General features: G+C 41.0%; 1 protein-coding gene across 1 annotated transcript; it reads left to right on the top strand.

Annotated features, from left to right (window-relative positions):
• Positions 1-27284, top strand: COQ2 (coenzyme Q2, polyprenyltransferase). The gene is made up of 7 exons (XM_060247114.1): positions 1-588; positions 11804-11970; positions 15852-15973; positions 17604-17689; positions 19996-20129; positions 22757-22945; positions 26780-27284. The coding sequence occupies exons 1-7, from the start codon at positions 285-287 to the stop codon at positions 26921-26923; spliced, it is 1146 nt and encodes a 381-aa protein (XP_060103097.1). The 5' UTR covers positions 1-284; the 3' UTR covers positions 26924-27284.

Consider the following 27284-nt stretch of genomic DNA (forward strand, 5'->3'; position numbering starts at 1 on the left):
AGATACTTTATTCTTTCCTCCTTGCCTTTCTACCCTCATAGAGCCCTCAAAACCTACTCTCGTATCAGCTTTTATTGAGTCAAATGAATAAAATAAATAAATAAACCCAAGCTTCTTCCTGCTAAAAAAGCTCGCCGATATCAGCCAGGATCCCTTCCGGCTGGGTCTCGAGTGGTGCCTCTCTAGCCATGTCATCTCTATGGTGAGATTAAAGGTTCAAATCCGGTTGCGGAAGCACCTCTGCGGACGGAGATAGAAAATAACCATAGGCCCGCGCTATCTCTATGGAGACGGCCGCCGACATTCGTCGTGACGTCAGAAGAAGGCCGGCAAACATGGCGGCCCTGCCGCTGCTCTCCCGCCTAAGTAGGCCGCTTCGTCTCAAGTGCTGTCTCCTCGCGCAAGCAAGCGCGGCGCGCGTCCCCGAGGCCGCGTCCTGCGCCTTGGCCAATCGCCACCAGCCTCCCCACCCTTCGCTCCAGAGTGCTCGGAGGCCTCTCAGTACAGTCTCCACGGAGGGCCTCGTCCGTGCGGCTCCCGCCTCTCTTCAGCCCTACCTACGCCTCATGAGGCTGGACAAGCCCATTGGTGAGTTTATTTGTCATTCAAGGGGCAGGGAAGTTCTTTTATAATCTCCGCCCTCAACGTAGTTTCCGCACTGTGATTGGTTTCTTTGCTTGGAATTTCGCGAGGCTCGGCAGTCCCATTGGTGAATACAGTTGTCATTCAACGGGCGGGAACGGGACGTGTAACAGGCTCTTCCTCTTGGGTGTGCATCAATCGAGAGTAGGGGAATGAGAGCACGTTTTTTAACTTCCTCATTTGTTTTCTCAAAAGTAAAACCGGTTCCTTGGATTTACTTCCAAGTATGTTTAGCGCTGGAGTCTCTGGATGTAATTCTGCGGGGTAAATTCATATGCCCTTATGGGCCACACTGAGGTGCCTGTGTGATGAATTGGTTTAGACAGCAGAACAAAGAAAGAGTCAAGTTGCACCTTAAAGACCAACGAAGTTTTGTTCAGAATGTAAGCTTTCGTGTGCTAGAAGCACACTTCATCAGACAACAGTATGGCATGGCAAGCAGCCCCAAATACAGAGAAAGTGGGCAGTGAGTTAGTGAGTCATGGAAATGTTTTTTAGCAGATAAAAAGAATCACAAGTTGGGGTCTGCATGCTAACTCACGGCCCACTTTCTCTATATTTAGGACTGCTTGCCATTCCATACTATTGTCTGATAAAGTGTGCTTAGAGCACACGAAAGCTTACATTCTGAATAATTGGTCTTAAAGGTGCAACTTGACTCTTTCTTGTTCTACTGCTTCAGTCCAATATGGCTGCCCACCTGGTTTAGATAGCATTGGCTTAAATCTAGCGATAGCCAGCATCAAATTTCCTCTTGGTCATGAGACTCTGGTTGGCCCTAGGCTCAGTTTACCATATTTTGAAAAACAAAAAGAGGGCATATTTCCCAACTACTTCAAACGCAAATGATCACTATGACAAATCTCACTTTAAATACCCCTACTGTGATAATCACTAATAACTAGGACTATTCCAAACCTTTCAACCCCAAGAGAGGACATTTTCATCAGGTTTTTTTAAGCAAGCCTGAAAGGATGAAAACTAAAAAGAGAATGTCTCCTTTAAAAACAGGACATCTGGTAACCCAGCCGTAGGCTAATCAACTTAACATACCTTCAAGAGCTGTTGTAAGAATGAAATAGGTGAGGTGAGAACAGCCCAGAGCTTCGTAGAGAAAGGATGCCATCAATATAATGTAAGTGTTTGGACTTAAACTTCGTTGTATTGCTTCAGAACAACACCACTACCCACCTGAATCAAAATAATGTGTGTTTGTGGTTACATATCATAGAATCATAGAGTTGGAAAGTACTTCCAGGATCATCTAGTCCAACCCCCTGCACAATGCAGGAAACTCACAAATGCCCCCCCCCCCCCCAAATTCACAGGATCTTCATTGCTGTCAGACGGCCACCTAGCCTCTCTTTAAAAACCTCCAAGGAAAGAGAGCCCGCCACCTGAGGAAGCATGTTCCAAGATGCTTCTGTTCAACATTGTAGATTCAAAAACGTCTCCAAGCCCTGGTTCGATAAAGAATGCAAGCAAACAAGAAGAGATCTAAAAATAGTGTATCATGCATATAAGAATTCCGTGGGCCTTGATACTCTGTGTACACAACACCATCTCTCACGTTCTAAGAAGTTTTATAAAGAACTGATTGCCACAAAGAAGCATGAGGCCATGAAAGTGCTGTTGAATAGCATTATACAGTCATCCAAGCAGAAGATCTCAACAGAGTTTTGGAAATTGATCTCGAGTCACTCCTACAAAGATATCTCCCCCCTTGACTCTTTTGTTACCCCTAAGAATTGGGAATCATTTTTTCCAAGAGCTGTATTCTGATCCCCACCATTCTGCAGTTCCCCTGATTCATGAGGCCCTTTCAGACCTGCCACCTTGGCCTCCGGTGACGGTTGGAGAAGTCAGATCTCTGATCAGCAAACTCAAGAGAGGCAAAGCTCCAGGCCCGGATTTCATACCCCTAGATCTATTGAAAGATAATATTGACTGGTGGGCCTCTCTCTTGGCCCCATTGTTCACATATATTGATTCAATGGGATATTCCTGAGGCCTGGAGAGAGGCTATCATCATCCCTTTTTTCAAGTCCGGGCAGAAGGATGATCCAGCCAGTTATAGGCCAATTAGCCTCCTGAGTATTTTGGGCAAATTATACGCTAGTCATCTCAGAGAAATTGCAGTGCTGGCTGATTCAGGAAATGTATTTAGTAGATGAGCGGGCTGGGTTTAGGGAAGGTCGATCCACGTTGGGACATAATTTGATCCTATCCCATTTGATTGACAAATATACAACCAGTAGAACGGTCTCTCTTTATGCAGCCTTTATCGGCCTAAAATCTGCTTTTGACTCCATTTCCAGAGGGAAATTATGAGAGAAGTTAAGTGCCACCTCAATTGACAGGAGACTTTTATTCCTGATCCAGGCATTATATACCAACACGTCTATCAGGGTCAGATGTAATAAGCAAGGTCTCCTTACTGACCCTATCCCATCACAGAAAGGAGTCAAGCAAGGCTGCGTCCTGGCCCCTTCCCTTTTTGTCATCTTTATTAACGATATGATCAGCAACCTCCATCTAGTCGATACTCATCCCCCCTCCTTGGCCAATAGGCAAATGGTAGCCCTACTCTATGCAGATGATACACTGAGGAACTGCTCTAACGGTCAGAAAGTTCTTCCTAATGTTGAGCTGGAAACTCTTTGATGATGCATTGGACTTTCCTGTAAAATATTTAGCACAAATCTTGGTGTTATTTCTCAGAGCCTTTTTAGTTGGCTAAGGGTGCCTGTTGCTTTTGGCTGCAGGCTTGTTGTACCCTTCTTTGGACTTCCTCTACCTATTACTTAACAAGATCTTTGCAAAAATATCAGTACTAAGTTTCTCACAGGCCTGGTACAATTATGATGCCTGCCTTTTAGAACACACTGAACATTGCAGATGAATCTCGTCAGTTAACTGCTCTGACACTCAAACTTCTACAGGATCCGTGGTTTTCTAGTCTTTAGACATCGCCTTTAGGTTCTTGCCTCACTGTCACACACTCTTAGCCTGATCTATTTCACGGTGTTGTGATAATAAAGTGGAAGACTGGAAAATGATACAAGCCTCTTTATGCCCCCATTAGGGAGAAAGGCAGGGTAGAAATGAATTACGTATATAAATAAATATCTATCATTGTGATTTTCTTTGGAGGTATATCAAGATACTTTGTACTGAAAAATGTATAAACGAATATTGTCAACTTTTCCTGGTTAAAACAATTTTATTTGGTAACATATAGTAACAAATTGTATTTCTTGCATCATTAATAACTTCTTTTATCTATCCCATATATTACTTTCTACCCACCCCTCCCCCCGTTACTTGACCCTCGCCGGTGTTATTTATTTAAAGTACTAATGTTTAAAGGTACCCTTAACTAATAAAAACAAAAATTCATATTCTTTTTTCTAAGATTTAATCATTATCAAAAATTGTCAAATGTCCTTTTATTTTCCTATATGTCCTACTCTTTTTCTACATATCTTCTGAACTTTTTCCACTCCATCTTAAAAACTTCTAAATCATAGTCTCTTAAAATTCTTGTTAATTTGTCCATTTCACTCCATGTCATAACTTTTACAATCCAATCCCATTTCTCTGGTATTTTTTCTTGCTTCCACAACTGCGCATATAATGTCCTAGCAGCTGAAAGCAAGTACCAAATTATAGTTCTATCTTCTTTTGGAAATTTTTCCATTTGTAATCCCAACAGAAAAGTCTCTGCAACTTTCTTAAATTCATATCCCAAGATCCTAGAAATTTCTTGTTGAATCATCTGCCAATACTTTTTTGTTCTTTCACAAGTCTACTACATATGGTAGAAAGAACCTACATGTTTTTTACATTTCCAACATCTGTCTGGCATCTTCTTATTCATCTTTGCCAATTTCTTAGGAGTTATATACCATCTATACATCATTTTAAAACAGTTCTCTTTAATACTATGATACGTTGAAAGCCTCATAGAGTTCTTCCACAAACATTCCCAAGTTTCCATCTGTATTTCTTTATTTACATTAATTGCCCACTTAATCATTTGAGATTTCACTACTTCATCTTCCGTAGACCATTTTAAAAGTAATTTATATAATTTTGAAATTAATTTTTCGTTGTCTCCAAGCAGAACTTTTTCCATTTCTGTTTGCTCTTATTTCTTATTCCTTCATTCTCCACCAAACTCTTTATTTGTTGCATTTGAAACCAATCATATTTATTATTCAGCTCTTCAGCAGTTTTCAATTCTATTTTGCCACTTTGCATTTTTAATAGTTGATTATATGACAACCACTTTTCTTCACCCGTCTCAGCTGTTATTTTTTTCACTTCGGCTGGCACTATCCATAACGGTTTTCTCTCATCTCCGTATTTCTTATATTTCATCCATGTATTTAGCAAGCTGTTTCTTATATAATGGTGAGAGAAAAAGCCATCTATCTTTTTCCCCCCATAATACATATAAGTGTGCCAGCCAAATTTATTTCCATGACCTTCCAACGCTAAGAGTTTTTTGTTTAACAACATTATCCACTCTTTTATACATACTAAGCAAACTGCTTCATGATATACTTTTAAGTCTGGTAACTGAAATCTGCCTCTCTCTTTTGCATCTGTAAAAATTTTCATTTTAATTCTTGGTTTCTTCCCCGCCAATACAAACTCTGAAATTTTTCTTTGCCATCAATTAAATTGTTTACTGTCTTTTACAATGGGAATAGTTTGAAACAAATACATTATTCTTGGTAGAATATTCATTTTAATTGCGGCTATTCTACCCAACAGTGACAAATTTAAGTTTATTCCACTTTAACATATCTTCATCCATTTTACACCATAGCTTCTCATAATTATTTTTGAACAAATCAATATTCTTCATTGTTATCTCCACACCCAAATATTTTACCTTGGAGGTAACTTCACAGCCCGTTAGTCTCTGCAATTCCTGTTGCTTATTTATTTGCATATTTTTACATAGAAGATTTGATTTTTCTTTATTAATACCAAGTCCCACCAACTCCCCATATTCTTGTATTTTGGCTAACAACAAAGGTGTGACTTGTATGGGGTTTTCATTTATAAACATTATATTATCTGCAAATGCTCTGTATTTGTAAGTAAATCCTTTTACTTTTAATCCTTCTATTTGTTTATCTTCTTGAATTTTCATCAGTAATATTTCAAGAGTCATTATAAACAACAGTGGGGAAAGTGGACAATCTTGTCTTGTACCTTTACTAATTATCATGTCTTCTGTAAGATCAGCATTTATACATAGCCTTGCACGTTGTTCAGTATATATTGCTTTTATCATTCTTATAAAGCTTTCTCCCAGCTCCATTTTCTCCATTACTGCAAACATAAAATCCCAATTTAAATTGTCAAATGCTTTCTCTGCGTCTGCAAAGATTAATGCTACTTCCTTTTCTGGATATCTTTCATAATATTCTACAATATTTACAACAGTTCTGATATTGTCTCTTATTTGCCTTTTGGGAAGAAACCCCGCTTGATCTTCCTCTATAAAATTTATCAAATATTGTTTAAACTGTTCTGCCAGGATTCTTGTATATATTTTATAGTCATTATTTAATAATGAAATTGGTCTTTAATTTTTTACGTTCGTAACATCTCTATCTTCCTTTGGAATAAAAAATATAACAGCTTCCTTCCACGTATTTGGTATTTTCCTTTTTGTTCTTATCATATTCATCAATTTCTGAAGTTTTGGGATTAACTCCTTTTTGAGGGTTTTAAAAAATTTAGCCGTATATCCATCTGGCCCAGGTGCTTTTCCATTTTTCATTGCATTAATTGCTGCTTCAGTTTCTATTTTTTCAATTGGATCGTTCAAAACTTTTTGCATATTTTCTGCTAAGGGTGCTATTTTTAACTTTTGTAAGTACTCATCCATCTTTTCTTTCCTTATTTTAACACCTTTAAATAACTTGGCATAATACTTAAAGAATTCTCTTTTTATTCCTTCTTGATCTACCACCTCTCTTCCATCCACCACAATTTCATTAATAATTTTACTTTCTCTCTTTTTCTTCAGTTGCCAGGCCAAATATTTTCTGGGTTTGTTTGCTCCCTCAAAAGATTTCTGCTGCAGTCTTTTCAGATTCCATTTCAGTTCTTTATTTAACAAATGTCTCATTTGCATTTGTAATATTGTAATCTCCCTTATAATTTTCTTTTTCCCTGGCCTTTTTCTCAGTTCCCCTTCTTTTTTCTTTATTTCATTTTGAATGTCCAATATCTGTTTTTCTTTTGCCCTCTTATCTTTGTTATTCAATGTAATCAATATTCCTCTCATTACTGCTTTATAAGCATCCCAGACTGTCTGAAATTCTATATCCTCTTTATCGTTTATTTGGAAGAAAGCTTTAGTTTCATTTTCTAGAGATGTCACTATTTCTTTATTCTGTATTGAATCTTCATTCAATCTCCATCTTCTCAACTTCTTAGACAATTTTGTAATCCACATTATTGGGTCAGCCCCAATTTTAGGTAAAATCTCTATTTTCTTTGTTATAAGGCCTAAGTCTTTAGTGCCCCACAACATGTCAATTCTGGAAAAAGTTTTGTCTTGCTGAAAAAAAGGTATAGTCCCGCATTTCAGGATTAAATTTCCTCCATATATCCTCCAAATTTTCTTGTTTGACCAGTTCAAAAAAAGACTTTGGCAATTTTCCTTCCTTGTTTTTTTTTTTTACCCCCAGACCTATCCAGTGTGTTCTTAATTGTTCCATTAAAGTCCCCCATTATCAAAACTTGGTCTTAAGTCATTTCATCAAATTGTTGTATAATGTCTTTTAGAAAAGCATCCTTTGCACCATTTGGTGCATACAGTCCCAATAACAGTGGGTTTTTTGCATTTAATATTATTTCTACCGCTACAAATCTTCCATCTTCATCTTTAAACGCTAATTTCGGCTCCAATTCTTGTTTAATATAGAAAATCCCCTTTTCTTCTCTTCAGCCAATGAATAAAATTCTAGTCCCAGTTGTTTATTCCATAAAAATTTGTAATCCTTTTGTTTGATATGCACTTCTTGTAAACAAACTATATTACAATTTTGCTTTTTAATCCAATGAAACGTTGCCTTTCTTTTTTGTGGTGAATTTAGTCCATTTACATTCCAAGATAATAATTTGTAATCTATCATGGTGCAAATTCTTTATGTTCTTCATAAAACCTATGCAGTTCCTGTGTGCTTGTAATTGCAGTCCTTTTTCCTTGCAGCTCAAAGCTCAGACCTTCAGGTATTATCCATCTATACCTCATTTCATTGTCACGTAGTTTTTCTGTCAATTTTTTGTATGCTTTTCTGTCATTTATCACTTGTCTTGGCAATTCTTTCATGATTCTTACTCTGCTGCCTCCCACTATCAATGTCTTTTCAAAATTTTTCCCACCATTTCTTTTGTTATATATCTTATAACCACATCTCTTGGTAGATTATTTTTCTTGGCGTATAGTGAGTTCACTCTATACATATAGTCATACATGCTTCTAGTTCCTTCAGGATCTTCCTCCAAAAATTCTGCAATTATTCTTATTATATATCCTTTCAAATCAGTCTCTTCATCCTCAGGTACTCCTCTCAGATGTATCTGGGTTTCCATCAATTTGCAGTCATAAATTGCCATCTTTTCTTGCATTTTTAGCAAGGTGGAATCATGTACTTTCACTCTCTTATCCACCTCTTGCACTTTCTTTGATGTTACCACAATCTCATTTCTGAGATCTTCTGTATCTTTCCTTAGCTCTTCAATGTCTTTTCTAATTTCTTTTTTAGAAGCAGTTATCATGTCTCTCACCCCTTTCATCATCCTGGTTTCCATTGCTTCTAATTGCTCTTCCATTTTCTCCATTGAGGCAATCCTTGCATGGGTTAACTTATGCTCTGACATTTAAAAAAACATCAAAAATGTTAACCAAATTAAATTTAAACTATCAGGTTTGATAGAGTAAGGCTTGCCCTTTTCAATACGCCTAATTTTGCCATCCTCAGAGCCTCCTGGGCTCAGATATTAATTTTTAAAGTTTTTATTTCTTCCAAAATGGCGGTCACGACTTTCTGCTTCCCTTTAAAAAAAAATTTCCTTCAAAAGGCTTCTAAAATAATTATCAGCGATAATGTCCAATAGTATTTACCTTATAATTGTCACCACTGTCAGCTTCATCAATTTTTAATGTCCTTGAACACTTTAAAAAAACTTTGTTTAAATTTTGACCTGCTAGCAATGACCGCCGATGTTTCTCTATGATATTATAGTCCTAGAGTAGGCTAGCTGCTTCAATGATTTCCCTTTTCCATCCGACACTTCCTGCTTTTCTTGAGACCAAATCCCGTTTTCACTGGTAAAAAGATCTCGTGATGTTTGATGTATTTCCTGTGTTGACTGTGAGAGCTGCAAATCTGTGATGATGGGGCTTTTTTCACCAAAACCGCAAGTAGACAAAACAATAAATTCCTTTCCACTTTTTAGCACTGTCCTTTAAATTTACAAAACTCAAATTTCACCCCTTCTCCCCTTCTTCTTCCAAGCTTTCTGAATCTCTATTTCCCACCTTCTGATTTTATTTTGTTTAACGAATATTACACCGCCTGGATAAACAGAGAACTGTAGCACCACTGTATTGTTTTAGCATACTCTTAAATTAATTTATATTTTATAATTTTATTGTTGACTGTTTTTATCTGTTATTGTTGTATCATGATATGGTATCATGCTCTGTAAGCCGCCCTGAGCCTGCTTTGGCGGGGAGGGCGGGGTATAAATAAAAACTTATTATTATTATTAACTTTAAATAGTCCCAGAATGAAGATAGTCATCAGTACCTTTTTCTGCAGTTATCCAGATCCAACACCAGTCTTGTATAGCTTTAGATGTTTAGCAGTCTCAAAGAAGGTTAGGATCCTGTTGAGCTTATGTCAAATAAATGACTCTGGAAACTTCTGCAGATTATGAATATGCAACTCGTCTCCGGAGACCCCTCCAAGCCTCAAAGGAGCCTCCCCCCGGGACTCCCTTTTAGCCAAAGTAAATCTCCTCAGAGTTTCCTGTGCATATCTTGGACTGATCTCTGACTGAGAAAAGTAGGCAGTAGGCATTAAATTGCCCTCCACTACCCCGAACAGAAGCCCCAGCCTGCTCCCCTTCTAAGAAGCAATTCAGCTCGGCATTTTCCAACCCCGGAAGTCAGTATTGTCAACTTTTCAACTTACCCTTGTTCCTGTGTCTCCAATACTAGCTTAGTGTAGATGCACTGGTATGCAGTTACGCATCTCTGTGTTGTGGAAAGCTACTGTAGACGTCAAGATGTGTGCTCAAGAGCAAGCCAGTTTCTAGCTGACAACCCTAACTAGCACCCTGTAGATAGATATGAGTGAGTAGCTGTGTTGGCCTGAAGCAGCAGAACAAAGTTTGAGTCTAGTGGCACCTTTAAGACTAACAAAGTTTTATTCAAGGTATAAGCTTTTGACATGAAATCTTATACCTTGAATAAAACTTTGTTGGGCTTAAAGGTGCTATTGGATTCAGACTTCGTTCTGTAACTCCTTGTGTTCTTCTTATGGAAAAACTGACTCTTGTGAGTAGCAAGAGAGAACTTGCAAAGCAGCCAGTCTCCTCCCTTACAAGTAGGAGTTTCAGCATACCTTACCTTTTCTGTGTTTGCCTCATTTCCTGTTGCCATATGATGCTGGTCACACAGAACTAGATGGGAGTTTCCCTAGTTCTGTCTCTTAAAATCTCCACCCTGCAAACAGGAGACTGAACTTTCTAGGATTCAAAATTGCTAGGTGTCCTACTACTGTGGTTTACCAACCTAGCAAGCTGTTAGGGATGTTTTCATAAGGGAGTGGATGGTGTCAAGTAAGCCACAACTCCATGCCAACTCTGCCAGACGCCCTGCTGCCAAGGCCTGGGGTTGCTGTTGGTACTCTCCCATACTTTATTTATAGCCTACTTTTTTCACTGAGAGTCAAGGCAGATTAAACAGTGTAGATCATGCAATCAATAGCATATCTGATGAGCAATGAAATAGGACTAAAGCAATCTATACTGAGGTGGCAATTGAAGGGCTGACAGGCAGCATTAAGGGGAGGGGCTGGGTTAGGTCAGGACCTGCTGGTTGCTGCTGACCCATATATTAGTACCCACAGGTGTTGCACAGAAGACAGCCGGTGCTGCTGTCTGAAATGCATATCCTCAACACCATTTCATTCAAGGGAGGAGGGTTCCTTTGAGTGCAAAGACAAAATTATTCTGTGTTCAGGGACTCAGTAAAAGTTGACATCACTGCTTCTCGGCTTAAAAAAAATGGGGGAAAGCCCAGTTGCATTAACAGCTCTATCTGAATGTAGTACTCATGACTGGGGTATCTGAGTTTCATTTGGTGGAACTTCACCACCAAGGATTGTAGTGTAGTGTAGTGTATTCAGAATGCAGCGCCAATACATGATCCTAGCTATCATCATTGGCAGCCACTGTGGTCCAGTTCTCAGAGCTCCTCAGAAGGGTGCTATTAGCAGGACATATTCCACTACTAGCAAAAACATGGAAGCATGATCATAAGTAGGAGAGCTGGTAGTTTCTGCCCCATGCAGTGTATTTTGTATACTACTGCTTTTGTACATTGTGAACAGTTTGTAAAGTTGTTGGGGAAATAACTGTCTGTGTGGTGGGAACTCCGGGGAGGAATTGCTCCTGTGTTGTTTCCCTAATTCTCTTTCACGAGAAGTTGTGAAATACCAAATAAGGAAGTGTTCTCTTGAAAACAAAGTTTCACAATGAATCATCTGCTTTTTTTCTTGGAAAGGTTAGTGTTAACATCTACTCCTACCCCTTCCTATTTACTTTTCTCTTGTGCCAGTTCCTCTTCCGCTGTGCATTATTCTATGCATGTATGCACTGTCTCATGGCTGTGGATTTATGTCTAAATTCTCAAATCTGGGATCTACTCCCCTTCCCTTTAACTGTTCAATTTTCCACTGTCTTCTCCCCCACTCCTTGCCAAAGGGAAAGGAAATGCCAGTAAAGAAGAAAGTAAAACTGGGAAGTGGGATTTAATTAAGGCATTTACATCTTGATCTGATATTGATTTCCCCTACAGTTCTCTGTCCTTTAATTTCATTTATAATTTCTGTTGCAGGGACATGGTTGCTGTATCTTCCTTGCACGTGGAGTATAGGCCTTGCAGCAGAACCAGGCTGTCTGCCCTCCTTGTACATGCTGTTACTCTTTGGCACTGGAGCGGTCCTGATGCGGGGAGCAGGCTGTACAATTAATGACATGTGGGATCAGGACTATGACAAAAAGGTAGAGAGAACTCCATGGACTTGAAAAGAACAGGCAGGCTCATAGTGTTTTGCTAAGTAAGTAAACTAGCCTTTTTGTAAAGTGAGTTTTCTTATCTAGGAAAAGCTGAATGAAGGCAACAGCATTATCACCATCTGCACTCCACAGCAAGGGTTCAATGGATACACATCAGGCTTCCTCCATTGCTCCCAATACTAAACAGCCAAACATCTTTCTTGCATCCAGGACGTTTTTGTAGAAAAAGCCCCACAGGAACTCATTTGCATATTAGGCCACACCTCCTGGAGCCAAGCCAACCAGAACTGTGTTCTTGTGCATTTCTGCTTGCATCCCTGCTTCCCAAATTTAAAAGCAGCTTGCTGAGCTGTGCTGGAAGTTGCAGAGAGAGAAAGCTAAAGTAAAACCTGAAATTCAGAACTGTTTTCCATTGCTTTTCCTGATTGAAGCAAGTTGAAATCATTTGCTTTTTGTTAGCTTCGTTTATTGTATTTGCAATTTGTGTGGGGTTTATGTAAATGGTTATTTTTGAGAACAGAACATCTGCATTTCTGAGCAAAACATAATTCACAGCCAGCCAGAGGCCTTTGTCCTCTGTAGGTTCCCCAGCAGATATAATGCTGATGACATCAGAAAAGCAAGCTAGCCTTCCCGATGCAGTCTCTCAAATTGATAGGCATGTTGCCAGCATCTTTCAGAACAAGCCATAAATAAATCCAGAAAACAGAAGCAGAAATACAGTATGAAATGAGCCAAACAACAACTGTGTGCACAAATATGAATATAGAAAAAAAAATTGAATATGGTAACAATTGATTTTATAAATGTATGAAAAATTGGAAATTAGGCTGAAAAGTCGCCAATTGCAAAATAAAAGGAATATAGATGACCTCAGAAAATTCCTCATGAGCCCAAGTAAGGGAACACAGTCACTATTTCAAATAAAGCAGTCCTCCAAAAGTCCACAGTAGGATTTTCAAAAGTTCATCTTTGGTCCCAGGAAAATCAATCCAATGAAGAGTGTAATCTTGTTGTGGAATGGAATTATAAATCCATGCTCTCTACGTGTTTGCCACCTAGTTATTCCCATGTTTCGGGACTGTATCTTGCAACCAAAAATTTAAGAGCCTACAAACATAACATCCCATATTAAAACATAATGAAAACCCACTCTCTCTTAAACAACATACATACCACTATCCAAACCAAATAACTTATCTCCAGGTTGCAAGCACACTCACAGGTAATTCATTCCATAGTACATTTCTTATAATAGCTTGTTCCATAGTGCATTCCATTTCATATATTTATAAAATCAATTGTTATGATATTCAAAGTTGTCTCTATATTCATAGTTGTGCACACAGTTGTTGTTTTGCTCATAAATACAGAGCAGGTACTTAAACATTAGAAAATGCTGCTCAGGGATGTTGTGAAACTTTTGATTTGTGTACCCGAATCTAGACTTAAAATGAAAACTTTACAAATATTTGGAAATCAGTCGGATAGCTCAGCAGCCTATTCCAGAATAAACTGTTCAGAGCCTATCACTACAGATAAAATGAAGCTTTCATTTGTGATTCTCAGGTTCCACAGTCACTTTAAAGGTAAAGCTAGTCCCCTGTGCAAGCACCAATCATTTCCAACTCTGGGTGACGTTGCATCACTACGTTTTCACGGCAGATTTTTTAATGGGGTGGTTTACCATTGCCTTTCACAGTCATCTACACTTTCCCCCCAGCAAGCTGGATACTCATTTGACTGACCTCAGAAGGATGGAAGGCTGAGTCAACCTTGAGCCAGCCACTTGAACCCATCTTCCACCGGGATTGAACTTAGATCATGAGCAGAGAGCTTGGACTGCAGTACTGGAGCTTTACCACTCTGCACCATGGAGCTCCTGTTACAGTCACTTTATATAAAATCATAAAGCATATGATGCTTCCCCTGCAGATGATGAGTGATGTGCCATCAGTATTGAAGGGCGGTGGGGAAGGTGTGCCCCAGTCACACTTCAGTCTTTCCTTGTTGAGGGCTGTTTGTGGTGGCTCTGCTCAGAGTGCCATCTTGCCTCCACTGCAAGGTTGCCAACTTCAAGCTGGGGCCTGCAGTTCTCCTTGAATTACAGCTGGTCTCCATACTTCTCTTGGAGGAAATGGCAGCTTCAGAGAACGGACTGTATGGCACCACAACCCCACTGAGCTCCCCCTTCTGTCCGAACTTCCCCTTCTCCAGGCACTGCTCCCAAATCTCCAGAAATTTCCTGAGCCAGAGTTGAGATGGGGAAGCTGCTATAAAGTTGAGGTGGGTGGGGCTGAGAGAGCTCTGACAGAAGCCGCCCTTTCAAGGACTGGGCCTCTAACAGGCACTTAAGTTGGCAAAGTGTTGTAGGAATGAGAAGTCCCAGTTTCCCAGGGCACAGTGTGTTATATCACACTGCAGAGCATAGATGAAAACAAGCTGTAGTCAAAGGAATAAATGATTCCCGGAGTGGGTGTGGACGATTCCCAGCTGTTGATGCATTGATAATTCCATTATTAAATGGTCCATTGACCTCTTTCAAAATACAGTAGACCAATTAAGACAAACCGGATTTTACGAAATACTTTCATCATTTAGGCTGTAGTCTCAAAGGCTACATAAAAAAATAGCTGCTGTTTCAGTAATACAGACTTTGTCTCCCGAAAGAAAAAAGAGTAACTAGATCTTCTGCTGAATGGCCTGGCACAGTAGCCAAAAATAGAGCAATTATGTTCTCTCGAACTCCTTTATAGCACAGTAATCACACAATAACAGGACATAGTGAGTGTGAAGTCTCTACAACTCCAGGACCACATGGGGGAAAAGGATCATTTGAAGGAATTTGCTTATAAAGATCCTCAAGGATAACTGGTAGCAAAATGTTATAGCCTAATTTAAAAGCTCACCTGTATTTTGGTACACTTACGATGTTTAAATCATTTGCATTAGATTGTTACACCCAACAAGGTGCCTTTACTCAGGCTTGCCATTCTGATAAAGGTCATCTTATTAATTCCATCCCCCCACTAGCTTTGTATGGCAAAGCTGGGTACTTGTTCCTGGTTTTGTTTAGCCTATATTTAAGTGATCTGATCGCCAGTCCGTAAAAAGTTGATTCCTGTCCTCCATAATTAGCTGAAACTGAGATTAATGCCTAATGGTATGTTGACGATGCAGTAATTCTTTCTAAAACTAGACTGGGCCTCTAACAGGCACTTAAGAAGTTGGCAAAGTGTTGTAGGAATGAGAAGTTGGAACCTAATAATGACAAAAGTAGACTTCTGATCTTCTGAACTGTCGATGAATTGACAAAGCAGGATGAATCTGAATAATGGACATATACCTCGAAGGGGAGAAAATATTTTTATAGTAAGCTATAGGGACCCAAGTCCCTACTGATTCCAAAAGTCGAATAGTATCAGATCTTCATATGCATTGCAATTCAGCAGCTTCTTCCTGATCTCTCCCTTGGAAACTTCTGCAGAAGTACAGCAAGCTAATCTGGGGAAAATAGAAGTGCTTCCCGAGTGGTACTTCAGTGGTGGAAAGTGCCATCAAGTTGCAGCTGACTTATGGCAACCCTGTAGGGTTTTCAAGGCAAGAGATGACCAGAGGTGATGTAGGGACCCTGGACTTCCATGGTGGTCTCCCATCCAGGTGCTAACCAGGGCTGACCCTGCTTAGCTTTTGACAAGATCAGGCTAACCTGAGACATCCAGCTGGAACTTTACTGAGGTTCATCTATGAGGAAGAATTATTTGATATATGGTCTAAAGTGACAAAGCTTGTGTGTAGTGTGTGTGTGTATGCGTGCACATTACTGATGAAATAACATAATAACTGAAACACTTCTCTGCCTTTAGGTTGCAAGAACAGCATGTCGGCCACTGGCTGCTGGAAAGATTTCAACTTTTCAGTCTCTTGTTTTCCTTGGAGGACAGCTCAGCTTGGCGTTATGTATACTTCTGTGTTTAAATTATTACAGGTGAGTAAAGTGCTCTGGCCATTCCATCATAAGACTTGAGCCCCTTGAAATCCTTGCACAGGCCTGAATGTGGAAATGCTGTATCAGAATTCAGCAGTGTTTTTAGGAAATGTGTGTGAGCAAGAATGTAGCTGCTTTGTGGATCGCTCTGGGAAATCTGCATGGCTGATCCATTCTAATATTGATCCCTAGTGTCCCCAGTGAGCTTCATGAATGAGCAGGGGCTTAAACCCCGGTATCAGCACTCCTCCTCCTTAGCTTGGGCCCTGTGTCAAGCTAAGCCATTCTGGAGCAGCAGCTTTTTGTTTCTGAAATTGAAAAGTTCTGTCCAGAATTATTTTGTTGGGGTGGAGGGGGTTGGCCTGAGTCTTTATTAGACCTTCAGTGCAATAATATGTGTTGCAGTAGTAAACGTAGGTAGGACATATGTATATGTGGTGGTAGAAACTGGCATCATGCCGCAGCTGACGTACAGCAACTTCAGAGGGTTTTCATGGCTAAAGATGGTCAGAGGTGGTCTGCTATTGCCTGCCTCTGTGTAGTGATCCTGGGCTCCCATCTGAGTACTAATCAGGGTACACCTGCATAGTTTACAAGCTCTAATGAGATCAAGTTCACCAGGTGATCACCAAGTATTTGAAGGGCTGTCATGTAGAGGATGGTGTGGAATTGTTTTCTGTGGCCCCAGAAGGTAGGACCAGAACCAATGGATTAAAATTAAATCAAAAGAGTTTCCGGCTCAACATTAGGGAGAACTTCCTGACCGTTAGAGCGGTTCCTCAGTGGAACAGGCTTCCTCGGGAGGTGGTGGGCTCTCCTTCCTTGGAGGTTTTAAACATAGGCTAGATGGACATCTGACAGCAATGAGGATCCTGTGAATTTAGGGGGAGGTATTAGTGAGTTTCCTGCGTTATGCAGGGGGTTGGACTAGGTGACCCTGGAGTTCCCTTCCAACTCTATGATTCTAAGCTAGCCTGGGCCATCCACATCAGGGCATCTATGGATAGTAAATTATTACTTATAAAATTATTTTAAAATGCAATACTGTTAAAGTACATGCATAGTAAATTATGATTTTTAAATTATTTTATTTTTTAACAGTATTGCTTTTTAAAAGCAGTACATTTTGTGTCCTTCCTACTAGGCACCCAGGAAGGCATGTGTGGCATTCTTTCTTTTTCTTAAAAGTGGGTGGGGGAAGACTTGAACAAACCCCTCTGAAAGAGGTTAGGTTGGGTGTGACTGTCCCTGGTGTCCTCAGTGAGCTTCATGAATGAGCAGGGGTTTAAACCCCGGTATCAGCACTCCTCACTATCTGACACTGGTTGTGAGTTAATCTTTCACAATGTTGTGCTCTGTGGGATGATATCCATTCATCTGTTTCGTTAGCTCATGCACCTTCCTCTTGTGCCTTGGACTGGAGGAAGGCACTATTAGAAGAACAGACCTATGGGATCTGACTCTCCATCTGCTGTAAAACATATCATTATGTACTCTGAATCGCCTTAGCAGATGGGGCCGCAGATGCAATCAAAAGCTGTTCTTAAAGCTAAGGGAAAAAATGTGTACAATAGTAATTACTTGCACTAGAAAAACCTCGTTTTGAACGCTTTTCTTCCTCCACATACAGTATTGTGCTAGGAGCAGCCTCTCTGTCTCTTGTGGTGACCTATCCCCTTATGAAGAGAATAACATACTGGCCTCAGCTGGTCTTGGGTGAGCTTCAGAATTTATTTTTCTTGCAAGTGGCTTGTACCTCCCAACTCTGTTATGTTTTGGAAGAATTCAGCAGCGTTTATTTATGGAATTTAGGTTCTACTTCTCCTGAGGCCTCAGAGAATTCTCAGGATGCCTCTTGGGCGCACATGACTAGTAGGGCAGTTGCTTAGCTGAGAAATATTGTGGTGCTTGCTGCCTTTATGATGGCTCAGTCCCGTGGCATTTAGTGCATTTTTGAAAAGAACGAAAAAAGAAGTTGATGCTGGCAAAGGTAGAATGGGAAAATTAAAATCCTTTCCCTGTTCTGCGCTCCCGCTCCCTGCCACTGCCCCATACTTCTATTTCTATATGTATTATCCTAACATCCCTTTTACCAGTAGGGCTTGAGAGCTATGTAGAAATCCTGGGCCAGTGCCACTTATTGCATCCCAGAACTTGGAAGTGTGGAAAGCTTATCTGCATAACCATTAAAGAAACAAGAGCCCTGCCCTCCTTTAACATCTGGCCATGTCACAGGATGGAATTAAAGTCACATACCATGTCCAGTAAGGTTCAGAAATGGGAGGGGCAGGGCTTGAGCAATATCTTTGTCTGATGGGAATCACATCCCTCCTTATGTAGCTCTGACTCACTTCCATAGAACTGTGTGAAAGAAGTCCTCCTTCTGCTGAGGCCCGGTGCTGGAGTAATGTTGCATTTCGCTATGCAGAGGGAGATGCTTATTCTGGGCCATGGTGTGGGCGAGGCTACTATGCACACTTCCCACACCTTGCATTACTAGTGAATTACTTGTGATATGTGGTTCTTTTTGCCCAGAAGCCACAGAGGGTGAAAAGAGCTGAGGCTGACTGGCTTGTGGGCAAAGACGCAGTATTTTGCCAACAAAACTGAGATCTCAGTGCTCAAGATTCTCTAAGCAGCCATGGAACTTTTTATTGCTCCTAACTAACATTGCAGCTCTTCTGAAGTTTAATAAAAAGGGTTTCACATCTGCCTGTCTCACAGGTTATTTTGAATCTGATTCCATGCATAGTCTTCTCAAAATACTGTTAAAAATATTTATATACCCACCATTCTCTTGGGTATCTCAGAATCCAAGGTGGGTAACAATAAGGTAAGTACAACTTTGTAAAAAAAAAAAAAAAGATTAAAACTGTGGATATAAAAAGAGCCCCATGGCGCAGAGTGGTAAAGCTGCAGTACTGCAGTCCTAAGCTCTGCTCACGACCTGAATTCGATCCCGGCAGAAGCTGGGTTCAGGTAGCCAGATTGAGGTTGACTCAGCCTTCCATCCTTCGAGGATGGTAAAATGAGTACCCAGCTTGCTGGGGGGAAGTGTAGATGACTGGGGAAGGCAATGGCAAACCACCCCATAAAAAGTCTGCCATGAAAACGTTGTGATGCAACATCACCCCAGAGTCGGAAACTATTGGTGCTTGCACAGGGGACTGCCTTAACTTTTAAAATAAAAACATTAAGGCCAATGGGAAAACACCTTATGCCCTCCTCCTGCCCACAGGTAGTTTTCAGGCTCAGACTGCCCCCAGAATATCTGGACCAGCTTTGTTTTGTTGATGGATAGGAGCATCCTAACCATTTCCAAGAGGCTGTTCCAGAGAGACATAATAGGTACAGAAAGGCCGTATAATGCAGTGTAGTGGTTAGAGCAGTGCTTCTCAATCTTTTTGCATAAGGACTCCTTTTTACCATCAAAAAATTTCATGGACCTCATGTGATAATCGTTGTACTCAATACTCCCTCTGTGGAAACTTCTGAGCAAAAATTCTACTTCATGAGCTACTAGCATTGAAGTTGTGAGCTGCTGCATGAATTAGTTTGCTCTGGAGCCATTTTTTCTGAGCAAAGACAAAAATGTGGGAGCCAGAGGCCAAAAAAACTGTGAGCTAGCTCACACTAACTCAGCTTAGAGGGAACACTGGTTGTACTATAAATACTCATTGATTGAGGAAATAGAAAGGTAGTGGTATACAACATGACAAAAAGATCAAAATGGCAGTGCTTAGTGTATAAATACATTTGTGGACCCTTGCAATTATTCCATGCCCCCTCCAAGGGTCGCCACCCTCCAGGTTAGACTAGGATCTGGGAGTCCTGAATTCAAATTCTTGCTCTACCATGAAGCACTGAACCCTAGTCACTTTTGCTCAGCCTAACCTACCTCAGAGGGTAGTTGTGAGAAGATAATGGGGAATGAAGACCCATTTATACTTTCCTGAGTTCCGTGGAGGAAAGGCAGATAGAAATGTAGTAGATAACTTTGTTTTTTCTTTGTAATCTCGTAGGTCTTACTTTTAACTGGGGTGCATTACTGGGGTGGTCGGCCATCAGAGGCTCTTGCGACTGGTCTGTTTGCTTGCCCCTGTATTTATCAGGAGTTCTGTGGACGCTGATATATGACACCATTTACGCTCATCAGGTATATAACTTTTTTCTTCCTGGTTTGCTGTAAAACCTGTGTTCTGGGATGAACTTCCTTCCTGGTGGTGCTTTTTGATAGAATTCAGCTCTACAACTTTTAGGCTTTTAGGCAATTGCCACCTGCACATTAATAAACAATGTACAGCCAAGATGATAGCCACGTTAGTCTGTCTGTAGTAGTAGAAAAGAGCAAAAGTCCAGTAGAACCTTAAGGATTAACAAAATTTTTGGCAGGAGGATGAGCTTTCATGAGTCACTGCACACTTCAGCTCATGAAAATGACTCTTGAAAGTTCCTAACCTTCCATAAATTGTTAGTCTTTGATGCTACTGGACTGTTGCTCTTTTCTAAAGTACAGCCACTTACTCAACACAGTTTCCTTTCTGCAAGCAAAAAAGTACAGAATACCCCCACAAAAATAAACTGAATTTGCATTTTAGGCTGTTTTCCCCCCCTCCCAAATAGCAGAATTATTTAGAGTGTCCTGCTTGGGTCAGCTTATAGTTAAAAACTACAGTGTAAAGCACAAGCCATTAAAAAGCCCCACAAGAATTAATGAGAGTATCTGGATTAAAAATGTACAAACAGAATTCATTCTTCTAGAAAACTGTAATCTAGGGGAACATTAAGCACTCTGGCGAGATACAGCCTCTCCCACTTTTCACAGAACAATATTATATATGCAAAATTGGTGGTGGGAAATAACATGAGAAGGCGGATATTAAGGCTACTGGTGTGGAACACCCTGACCTCTGCCACTAAAAACAAAACATGGTGGTGGGAAGGGGCAGATATTTTATTACTCATAGATACATTGGAATTTGATTTAGGGCATTAAATACATCCCAAATAACAACTTGTATAAGCTGTGTCACACAAGTGTCCAAGGTTTAAGTGTGAAAAGCCCTCATCTGAACATAAGAGCATAAGAGAAGCCATGTTGGATCAGGCCAATGGCCCATCCATTCCAACACTGAGTCACACAGTGGCCAAAAAAATTATTTATACACACACACACACTGTGGCTAATAGCCACTGATGGATCTCTGCTCCATATTTTTATCTAACCCCCTCTTGAAACTGGCTATGCTTGTAGCCGCCACCACCTCCTGTGGCAGTGAATTCCACATGTTAATCACCCTTTGGGCGAAGAAGTACTTTTATCCGTTTTAACCCGACTGCTCAGCAATTTCATCGAATGCCCACAACTTCTTGTATTGTGAGAAAGGGAGAAAAGTACTTCTTTCTCTACTTTCTCCATCCCATGCATAATCTTGTAAACCTCTATCATGTCATCCCACAGTCGACGTTTCTCCAAGCTAAAGAGCCCCAAGCGTTTCAACCTTTCTTCATAGGGAAAGTGTTCCAACCCTTTAATCATTCTAGTTGCCCTTTTCTGGACTTTTTCCAGTGCTATAATAATACTGATGCTGATTAACTTTGTACTGCGTTGCTGTGGGGTGCTCTGTTTCTGTGGAATGCAAAAGCAGATTTTAAAAATGTTGGTTTTTGATTCCTTGGGCTGCTTTACCCACCACGATTTTCTTTTGCCTGCACTGTTGATGTTTTTATGTTGGTGATCAAGAGCTATCTGGGGCTAAAAAGGCAGGATAGATATACAAAAATAAAATTTCCATTGCTATGGATGCTTATAGGCTGTCCTTATCAGCTGCCCTCTTTATTCGTGATGATGATGTGAAGACTTTGGAATGACTACGCATTAGATATTATCCATAGCTGAGAATGATTAATTGGGGGCTTGTTAATCATACAGCTTCTGGCTGTCCCTAAGTAAAAAAGCAATGGCAGGGGATTACATCAAAATCTGCCTTACCCCTTAAAATTCCCCCCAAGCATTCTCTACTTTCTTAGGAGTTGGAGCAGGGGGATTTCTCCTCCCCTCCTTTTTTCTTGACAATTCTTTGCCTACATTGGCTGTTTCATTTGCTTACATTGTTTTCCAGTTCTTCTGTCTGAGCCCCCACTGCATTGTTTTGTTTATTAGAGATTTGTGTTTTCTGAATTGGTTTTATGTTTTATAATCTGCCTTGAGTCTCAGTGAGAAAGGTGGGCTATAAATGAATAATAATTGACCTTTCCCCCCTTCAGCTGATGCTCAGATGCTCCAACATTCTGTGTTTCCAAAATGTATCCCAGGGCTTTTCTTGTAGCAGAAACTCCTTTGCATATTAGGCCACACACCCCTGATGTAGCCAATCCTCCAAGAGTTTACAAGGTTCTTAGTACAGGGCCTACTGTAAACTCCAGGAAGATTGGCTACATCAGAGGTGTGTGGCCTAATATGCAAAGGAGTTCCTGGTGTATCCAGTGCTCAACTGGCTAATATTTTTTGTGGGGACTGTGATAGTCTTTGATTCAGGAGCTTCTGGCTATGTACATCATGCTCTTAACTGATGCTCAACAAAGGCTGTTAATCATCTTTGCTTGCTTTTTTCCACCTAAGATGCTGTCTGTTAGAGGAAATGTCTTTACATGTCAGTAATATACTTGAATGCAAATGGTTTAGGTTGCGTATATTTTTTATAATAGATTCCTCATGATTTGGCAGCTTTTCTTCAACCACTGACATTTGACTTCTATGCCTATACCAACTTCCATTTGTAGGATAAAAAAGATGACGTTGCCATTGGTGTGAAATCCACAGCATTACGATTCAATGAAAACACAAAGCAGTGGCTCAGTGGCTTCAGCGCTCTGATGCTTCTGGGACTGACTGTGACAGGAATGAACTGTGATCAGACTTTCCCCTACTATGCAGCTGTGGCAGCTGTAGGCATTCACTTGGCACAGCAGGTTAGACTCCCAATGTTATGCTATCGTTTGACGCAATAAATGTTCTATCTGATGTAGATTAAGTATCTTTACTGCAGCAGCCAGATAAAATGCTTTGTTTTGTATCTTTTGGCTTTCCTAAGAATAGTGTTAGTTTTTTTTCCTGTGCAATTTACTTTTATCAACTTTTCTGAAAGGTGAGTTCCAGTGTAAACCAGTTAGACTACAAATATTAGCTGACTCACTCCTCTCTTCCCTTGCAGTGGAAGATGGGGACTGTACAAGGGAAAGAGAAGGAAGTCCAGTTCTTCTGACCTTGATTTCTTTTCTCAGTCTTGGAGATTTCTGGGGATGGGGAGGTGAGATGCCACTGCCTGCAGTGTGGCTTGTGGGCCAGGTCATGCGCTCAGCAGAATCAGGTGTGTGTGTGGCATCTTGACCTGGATGGCCCAGGCTAGCCCAATCTCATCAGATCTGAGAAGCTAAGCAGGGTCAGCCTTGGCTAGTTATTTGGTTAAGAGACCTCCAAGAAATACCAGGAGTGTGACGTGGATGCAGGCAATGGCCAACCACCTCTTAACGTCCCTTGCCTTGAAAACCCCACTGGGTTGCCATAAATCTGCTGTGACTTGACAGCACTTGCCACCACCACATATGCCTACGGCAAGGAACTCCCAGCATGTAGAAGAAAAGCCTAGCAGAGAGAGAATGAATCCTTCTCCCTGACTTTTTAGCCTTGAACATGCACTGTGTAGCCCATTATTGGCTATGGACTGATGGAGAAATTTATCAGGGTTCTTTCCAACGAGAGATTCAATAAGAATGGCAGACTTCAGTGAAAAAGAATTTATTTAATGGTTTGAACTGGAGAGAGAAAAGCCCATCTGGGCATTCTCTGCACATTACACGCATCTCACATATTATGTAGTACTTTAATTCAGCCTTCTGTCCCTATAGGGTGTCATCACCGTGTTTCCCAATCGTGTTTCTTATTCACCTTGACACATGTTCCGGTTCTTAAGTTTCTCTTGTTTCCCTTACAAATTTCTTCATCAAGCGGCATAAGCGCTGAAAGCAGAGTGGGAAGGATTCTTTTTCCAATGCTGAGGGTGTGAGTTCCCCCAATTCTGTATTCAGTTTTCCCCCTTATTAGTTCCCAAGCATGATGCAGACAGGAAGGAGGAAAGGAAGTGGCAAAATCAGCACACTACTCATCTCAATATGGTGGGATAAGGTCATGTGTTGAGAAATTCCAATGATTTGGGTGTGTGGGGAGAACAGACTACAGGGTATAGGCTGACACTGAGGAGTTGTAAGTGCAGCCTTCTGCCCCACCCAGGTATTCTTTATGACCCTGAGCAGTCACTTTACAATCTTTAGTTCCTTTAGTCATCACATGATAATACTGGCTCAGGCAGGGAGTTGTTTGCTTGCAGGTATACTTAAAAATGTAGTTATCCTACCTGCAGTCTCATGTACTACAATCACATAAATGTTTATTTTACTTTATTTTTAAACACCCTCAGAGCAGCTTATGACAACATAAAGGTTTTTTTAATTCACAGCACCCTGAAGCTCAGCTGCTTGTTGAAACAACATTGTTTGCACCGCCCTTATAAAAACATCAGTTGCCTAGCTGTGACTGAACAACTTCAGTGGGCAATTCTAAGGCTGTCACTGATAAAGCCTTGGGGTGGATCATAATTCACTGTTCTGTTGGCACTGCAGACATTCCGCTGGTGGAAGAAGAAGAAAACTGCAGATTTATACCCTGCCCTTCTCTCTGAATCAGACTCAGAGCGGCTTACAATCGCCTTTATCTCCTTCCCCCACAACAGACATCCTGTGAGGTGGGTGGGGCTGAGAGAGCTCTCCCCAGAAGCTGCCCTTTCAAGGACAACTCCTGCGATAGCTGTGGCTAACCCAAGGCCATTCCAGCAGCTGCAAGTGGAGGAGTGGGGAATCAAACCCGGTTCTCCCAGATAAAGAGTCCGCACACTTAACCACTACACCAAACTAGAAGGGAGGGCTATTTCCCCTGAATTCTCCTTCCCACTACAAACCTCTGCTTTGTCCCTCCCACTGTTCCTGGGGGGTTCATTGACTAGCAGGAACCCAAGTTCAGGGGCACAGAAGGGTCATTGGATGTGGGGGGAAGTCACCTTCTTCTAACATGACTTCACTCACACTATGAATCAATGGAGCCAAGGCACTAGAAGCCCTCCCACTGTCCCCCCACCCCAGCCAAAGAATATGGAGCATCACTTGCTCTCTGTCTGGGGCAAATGATTCTCTGTATTCTTGGTGCTTGGGGGACACAGTGGGGGGGCTTCTAGTGTCCTGGCCCCTCTGATGGACCTCTTGATGACACCTGGTTTTTTGGCTACTGTGTGACACAGTGTTGGACTGGATGGGCCATTGGCCTGATCCAGCATGGCTTCTCTTATGTTCCTCTTATGTTCCATCCTAGCTTCAGGTAGTGCCTGTACACAAAGAGGAGACTCGTCCCCTGATCTTGGGCTTGATGCATGGCTTTTTTTGTAGCAAGAACTCCTTTGCATATTAAGCCATACCTCCCTGATGTAGCCAGTCTTCCAAGAGCTTACAGGGCTCTTAGTACAGGGCTTCCTGTAAGCTCCAGGAGGATTGGCTACATCAGAGGAGTGTGACCTAATATGCAAAGAAGTTCCTGCCACAAAAAAAGCACTGGCTGAATGTACAAACTAGGCCCTGAATTCATCACTGCCCCTGTGTGTCACAGGCTTATACGAGGCTACATTGTTTGATTTTAATTTAGCTGGACTGAGAGAGAGCCTTGCCAGCTGTAAGATGGCACATAACGATAAGCATTATGAGCGTCTTTCCCATCTACCTTTGATGTCTAGTCATTGAACCTTGGCACATCTTCTATTACCACCGTTAAAAACGTTGGGAGGATCAGCCCTTGATTTGTCTCTTTAATCACCCTTTAGTGATAAATTTATCTTTATTGTGCTTATGGTAACATGGGCAGGTGGTCATTGGGAGGGGTGGAGTCTGCAGATGAGGCTTTTACTGCCTTCCCTGCCACCCCCAGGTTTGTCTTAAGCACTCATTCATAGTAGAGTCCTCATCTCCCTTCCCCCCCCCCCCCCGGCAAGAATTACAGCTGATGAGCTACCATGTAGATCTGTGACCTGGATGGCACAGGCTAGTCCAGTCTCCTCAGAGCCCTGGTTAGTACTTGGATGGGTGACCACCAGAAAGTCCATGCTTGTCATGCAGAGGCAGGCAGTGGTGAACCACCGCTGTTAATCTCTAGCCTTGAAAATCATCTCAGGTCGGCATAATTTGGTTGTGACCTGACAGCCTTTTAAACTCACACACGAGTTACCACGTGGTTGACAGGAGCCATCCCTATTGGCATTGGCATTGCAAAGCCAGAGCTTAAGGGGTGTGTTGTACTGATTACTGGAATAATTCTACCTATTTCTCTTCTCCCCCACCCTCATTTTGGTGTGCTAACTTTTTGGTTAGTGACAGAATTGATGGTAGCTGTGGTGATTTTGTCTAGTGCTGTCCCTGTATTTCTGTAGAGTGTAACAAACGGAAAAAGGTTTCTGTTTTAGTGGTTTACCATCTGTCAGCAGTGAGAAGAAAAGAAGAAGAGAGAGGCAGGGGGAAAAGACTGTTGATAAAGAGCTGCAAAAAATTGATGGAAGACTGTGGCCGCACATAATATGAGCAGTAAACTGACAACCTGGAAAAGGACTCTGAAGGGGAGATCTGAGGGGGGAGGGGTCCAACGAGGCTCACAGAGTCAGCAAATAATAAAAGCAGATAACTTTCAGTTTTAATATATGTCTCTTTCTCCAGATATACACTTTGGATATACACAGTTCTGAAGATTGCTGGAAAAAGTTTTCTTCTAATCGCACAATAGGACTCTTGCTTTTCGTAGGGATTGTTCTGGGGAATTTACAGAAAAAGAAAAATACAGAAGAAACAAGGAAACTTTAGGTAGTACTTAGTGCGAACATACTGAACTTCGTTTTGTGGTCAAGAAAATGATTCCAAAGAGATTTTTTTTTAAAGTTCTGCACAATTAATTTTTTTCTTTGCCCTTGCAAGACTTTGTGGAAGTGGTCCTTTGTTTGGAAGATCATGCATCTTTTTTTGTCTAAAGTCTGTCAATGAAATAAAAATGTGTGAGATTTTCCTACTGAAGTTCCAGGAAAATGCTTACAGGTCTACACCCACATCTGAGTACTGTAAAAATGTAGCTGGTGTTCTGGAATTATTTTGTGAATACAACCCATTATTTTGCAGTTGTAACACTATTTCAAATATTTAAACTTATTAAACATTGAGTCGGTGTAAA

Source organism: Heteronotia binoei, chromosome 9 (genome assembly GCF_032191835.1).
Source record: "Heteronotia binoei isolate CCM8104 ecotype False Entrance Well chromosome 9, APGP_CSIRO_Hbin_v1, whole genome shotgun sequence".
Classification (NCBI taxonomy): Eukaryota; Metazoa; Chordata; class Lepidosauria; order Squamata; family Gekkonidae; genus Heteronotia; species Heteronotia binoei.

Coding starts and splice junctions, on each gene's coding strand:
- COQ2 (XM_060247114.1), top strand. CDS start 285: ATGGAGACGGCCGCCGACATTCGTCGTGACGTCAGAAGAAGGCCGGCA. Junction 20,130..22,756: donor ACACCATTTACGCTCATCAG/GTATATAACTTT, acceptor TTCCATTTGTAG/GATAAAAAAGATGACGTTGC. Junction 22,946..26,779: donor GCATTCACTTGGCACAGCAG/GTTAGACTCCCA, acceptor CTCTTTCTCCAG/ATATACACTTTGGATATACA.